This window comes from Vicia villosa, unplaced genomic scaffold (assembly GCF_029867415.1).
Source record: "Vicia villosa cultivar HV-30 ecotype Madison, WI unplaced genomic scaffold, Vvil1.0 ctg.000759F_1_1, whole genome shotgun sequence".
Taxonomy (NCBI): domain Eukaryota; kingdom Viridiplantae; phylum Streptophyta; class Magnoliopsida; order Fabales; family Fabaceae; genus Vicia; species Vicia villosa.
In genome coordinates this window covers 398,899-403,871 of record NW_026705340.1, presented here as the reverse complement: position 1 = coordinate 403,871, position 4,973 = coordinate 398,899, and the positions used below count along the sequence as shown (strand labels likewise).

The 4,973-nt window shown below is 34.4% G+C and overlaps 1 protein-coding gene across 1 annotated transcript; it reads left to right on the top strand.

Moving 5' to 3' along the window:
• Nucleotides 1-1,929: 1,929 nt before the first annotated feature.
• On the top strand, nucleotides 1,930-3,976 carry LOC131631035 (uncharacterized). Its single transcript, XM_058901795.1, has 4 exons — nucleotides 1,930-2,199; nucleotides 2,493-2,942; nucleotides 3,082-3,287; nucleotides 3,433-3,976. Exons 1-4 carry the CDS (start codon nucleotides 1,930-1,932, stop codon nucleotides 3,974-3,976), a joined length of 1,470 nt encoding a protein of 489 aa, XP_058757778.1.
• Nucleotides 3,977-4,973: the final 997 nt, after the last annotated feature.

Here is a 4,973-nt window from a genome sequence, read left to right as displayed (position 1 = left end):
CAGGATTTCAATGTAAATGAACCCAATATTTTATAAACATTCAATTTTGAAAATAAATTTCGAATTTTTGAAAAGTGTGGGCAAATTTTGGGGTATGACACCTACATATCCCTTTTAAGGAATTAGAGCGCTGTAGTTCGATTTGTGCTTGGTTTTTAGTGGACGAAATTACATTTGTATTCTAGCATTAGGATAGCTACTCGGTGAGAGGAGTCTTATGTGTTTCCTGTCTACGATTGAAAGGAAGTATTATGCCCGATTAAGGGGTAGAAAGCCCTGAAGGCAAAGAGAGATGAGAATTGTTTATCAAGTGATTTTTAGAGGTTAGTAAATCAGATGGTCTCTCATAAAGTGGGGGTATCTGAATACTTTTGTTTAGAAGAATGCATCAGATGGTCCATCATAAGGTGAGGATATCAGAATACTTTTCCTTTATTTAATTGAATAGGATTATAGTGTTTTTGAGTGTTTGATTTATTAGTTATTCAATTAGTAATTTATGTAAATATATGCTCAATTATTTACAAATGAATTAATCAGGGGATTTTAATATATACAAATCAATAGCTAAAAAAAGACAAAATTTTGTTGTTTTTGACATTTTAATTAGATAAAAAAAATTAACTAATCTAAATCAATCTAAAGATCTAACTAAGTTAATTAAAACAAAATGAAAGTATTTTCTTTTTAATATTTTTGAATTTTTTGTATTTTTTTAATAAAATAAAACAACTAATCTAATAATTAGTTAACTAAACTAAAAAACTAGAATAATAAAACTAAGTAATTAGGTTATGAATCCTAATTTATGGGTCAACATAAATAAAAATGCTGGAAAATCCCAAAAGTGCCAAAAAAAAAAAACTCTAATCCTAAAAATAAATAAGTAACATAAAAAGTATTAAAAAAAACTAAAGACAAGGAATGGGAGTGTTTGTTTCTATATAGAATGAGGACATATCAAATGAGAACTTTAGCTATAATGAGAATGACAACTTTTAATAATAATCATACGATTTAAAATCAATGCTCAGATATACATTTATGTGATATGTATTTAAACCATAATTTATCTATTAATTATTGTCACTTAAAATTTGAGTAGAATATGAGACATTGATTTTAAATCATATGATTGTTATTAAAAGTTCTTAATTCTTAGGCTAAATTACCTCCTGGATCCTTTAAGTTATTTAATTGTAACAAGTTAGTCCTTTATGTTTTAATTGTAACAAGTTAGTCCTTTTTTGCTACATGTTGGTCCTTTATGTTAACTAACGTCTGCACCGTTGACATTTTTCTCAAAATTCGTTCCAAAAAAGCTGAAGTAACATTAATGGTACTGATATGTCACATAACATAGGTCATAGAGCATCATTGGATCATATAATAAAATTTTCAGAATTTTTTAGTACATAAAACTATTTTTAAACTAATTAAAATGCATGCAAAAGAAAAAATTAAAAAAAAAAAGTAAAACAGAAAATTAAATTCTCATAAAATTACACAAAGTGTAAAATGAGAAGAAATATTTTTAGAAATTTTTTCAAAATTTTTGGACCAAAAACGAATTTAATATGAATTTTAGAAGTTAAAATAAAAGTAATAGAACAAAATAAAGTAAAAATAGGTCAACGGTGCATGCGTTAATTGACATAAAGGACATACATGTAACAAAAAAAACATAAAGGACTGACTTGTTACAATTAAATAACTTAAAGGACTCTGGAGGTAATTTAGCCTAATTCTTATAATAACCAAAGTTCTCCTTTGATACGTCCCCATATATATATATATATATATATATATATATATATATATATATGGGAGGGAGCATATCCGGTGAGAACAAATAGGTTTGTGAGAAATGGGAACTATTAATATCAATCATTAGATCTAATTATAAATGTAAAAAATTATTCTATTGCAATGCCAACAGAGTCTAGGAGAGCTCGGGGACGACCATCAAAACGGGTGTCTCCGGCGGCTGCTACTCCTCCAACACCGGCGGCACCACCGGTGATGGAATCAGAAGAACCTGCAACTGAACCTATAATCAAACCTGATGCGATCAGGATTAACCAAGAGACAACAAAGAATTCAACTGATAGCGAAACCCTAAAAACAGAGAAGAAGGGGAATGAGGAACCTCAGAAGTTTTGGGTGGATATCATTAGTGGGAATCGAATCCGGCAAAGGGTAGAACTATGATGTATGTTCCCCTAACAATTGTGAACGGGGAAGTTGAGATCGTCATTGAGGAAGCTTTGTATATGTTGGGTGAAGATTTGAGTACGCATTCACTGAAGAGTTTCCTGATGAAGGCATAAAATTTTGTTCAGTTACCAGATCTTTTCTATCATGATGATGGATACTTCATTCTCCGATTCAAGACACATGACAATATGGATGTTGTGCTAATCAAAGGTCCTTACACTTTTTGAAACATCCCGATGTTGTTGTGTGAATGGAGACCTTATTTGAATCTCTAGAAGGGTTTGCTTCGCACTCTACCTATTTGGATCAAACTGCCTCAATTTCCTCTACACCTGTGGGGAGCAACGAATTTGAACAAGATAGGTAGTGCAATTGGTATACCTTTGGTCACTAATGAATGCATCACACATAAATTGAGAGTGTCTTACGCGAGAATTTTGGTGGAAGTTGACATTACTCAGAAACTGCTTGGTGAAATTACCATTACGGATAATGAAGGCAGAAAGAGGAAGCAGGCCATTGAGTATGAATGGATACCTAAATTTTATGAGAGATGCCAGAAGATTGGGCACCAACGTGAGAATACAGTTCAACAGAAGGTATGGCAGCCAAAGAAAAAGAAGGATGAGGTTGCAAAATCAGAGCAAAGTAGGACAGAGATTGAACATCCGGAGGCTAGTGGATTGGATGCTCAGACTGAGGATCCAAAGATGCCAGTGGAAGAGGTATTTGGACACCTGTGAGTAAAGGAACACGTGATAGAGGTAAGGGCCCTTTGCAAACTGATTCATCTGATAGTTTACAATTTCTTAATGGTTTTGGGGCTATGTGGGCTTTGAATGGCTCACATAATCCATTTGACAGAGGACCATGTTAGCTGCATGGAATATTAGGGGGCTAAACAAAGCTGATAAGCTAAGGGAGGTTAGCTCCCATATCCTTAAGCTTCAACCTGATATTATAGTTTTGATCGAAACCAGGGTCAAGGAAAATAAAGCCTCTGCTATTAGAAATAAGCTTCGCCTAAAAGGAGATTACATAGATAACTATTGCCACCATGGTAATGGGAGGTTATGGAATGAGTGGAACCCTAATAAAGTGAATATTAGACATGTTACTAGCTCGAGCCAGTTTATTCATTGTGGATTTTATGTAGTAGATGGGAGATTTAATTTATGGATGACTGCCATATATGCTCATAATGATTTGACACAGAGGAAGAAACTTTGGAAGGACTTGGAAGATATTCATAAGAACCAACAAGGGGCCTTGGTGTGCTGTTGGAGATTTTAACAATGTGGCTTCTAGTCAGGACAGGATTAGAGGGAACCTTGTTACTGAAACAAAATATGAGGATTTCCAAGCTATGATGGACACAACTGGGCTAGGGGAAATGGACAGCAAAGGTGAATTCTTTACCTGGACCAACAAGCAGGCTAATAATCCCATCTACTCTCGTATAGATAGATTATTAGCTAATGTTGAGTGGCTCCATACAAACAGTCAAGATGTTCTCACTATCCTTCCTCCCCATGTTTCTGATCATGCAGTTTTATACCTGACTACTCCAAGAAATAATTATGGCAGGAGGCAGTTTAGATTTAACAATTGTTGGGTTAATGTTGTCGGTTACATGGAATGTGTGGAAAGAAACTTGACTCAACCTGCTAGAGGAACTCCTATGCAGAAACTTTGGTTTAAACTGAAGAGGTTGAAACCTGACTTGTTGAAGTTGCAGAAACAAACTAATGATATCTAGAATAAGAAGATTAAGGCTAGGGAGATGCTGGACCAGGCTTATGAAGAACTTAGGTGTCATAAGATGGATCCAAACATTATTGCTATAGTTAAGGATAAGATTGAGGATGTGATCTATTGGAATGAGATAGAGGAAAAAATACTGCAACAAAGAACAAAAATTGATTGGATCAGATTAGGAGATGGAAACAATGCCTATTTCCATGCTTTTCTTAAGTCTAAATAAAGCTCTCAAAGAATGGATATTATTCAGAAGGATGATGGGACTCTACTTACTACTCAAGCTGGCATTACACAGGAGGTAATGAATTTTTATAAAAAGCTTATGGGACAAGAGAGTACTAGCCTCCATCAAGTTGACATAAAAGCTTTAAGAGCAGGGGGTCAACTTAATCAGGGACAGAGAGAAATGCTAATCAGTAAAGTTACAGTTGCTGAGATTGAAAAAACCCTTTCAAGGTATTGGTGATTTAAAGTCTCCTGGAGTAGATGGATATGGATCCAAATTCTTCGAGTCTTGTTAGAATATCATAAAGGAGGATGTGATAAAGGCAGTGCAGGAGTTTTTTGAACAAGACAAATTTTTCTTACCTTTTAATCAGACAGTTGTTACCTTGGTGCCTAAAACTAAAGAGTCCAAGAGTGTGAAGGACTACAGGCCTATTGCTGGATGCACAACCTTTTATAAAATTATCTCAAAAATTCTCACAAACAAGTTGAGCAAGACTCTGCATAGTGTTATACATTTGTCTCAAGCAGCTTTTATCCCTGTTCAGGTTATTCATCATCACATTCTGCTTGCTTATGAACTAATCAGAGGATACAATAGGAAAGGTGGGCCCCCAGGGTTATGATTCAATTTGATCTGCAAAAGGCATATGACATGGTAGATTGGCATGCTATGGAGGTTGTTATGAGAGAGATTGGTTTACCATGTAGGTTTATCCATTGGATAATGTTGGTGGTCAGGACTGTTACCTATAGATTCAAGAGTAATG

Excerpts from the sequence above, each read along its gene's own strand:
- LOC131631035 (XM_058901795.1), top strand. The coding sequence starts at position 1,930 with ATGCCAACAGAGTCTAGGAGAGCTCGGGGACGACCATCAAAACGGGTG. Across the intron at positions 2,943-3,081 it reads CAAAGATGCCAGTGGAAGAG|AGGACCATGTTAGCTGCATG; the intron begins GTATTTGGACAC and ends TCCATTTGACAG. Across the intron at positions 3,288-3,432 it reads TGCCACCATGGTAATGGGAG|AGGAAGAAACTTTGGAAGGA; the intron begins GTTATGGAATGA and ends GATTTGACACAG.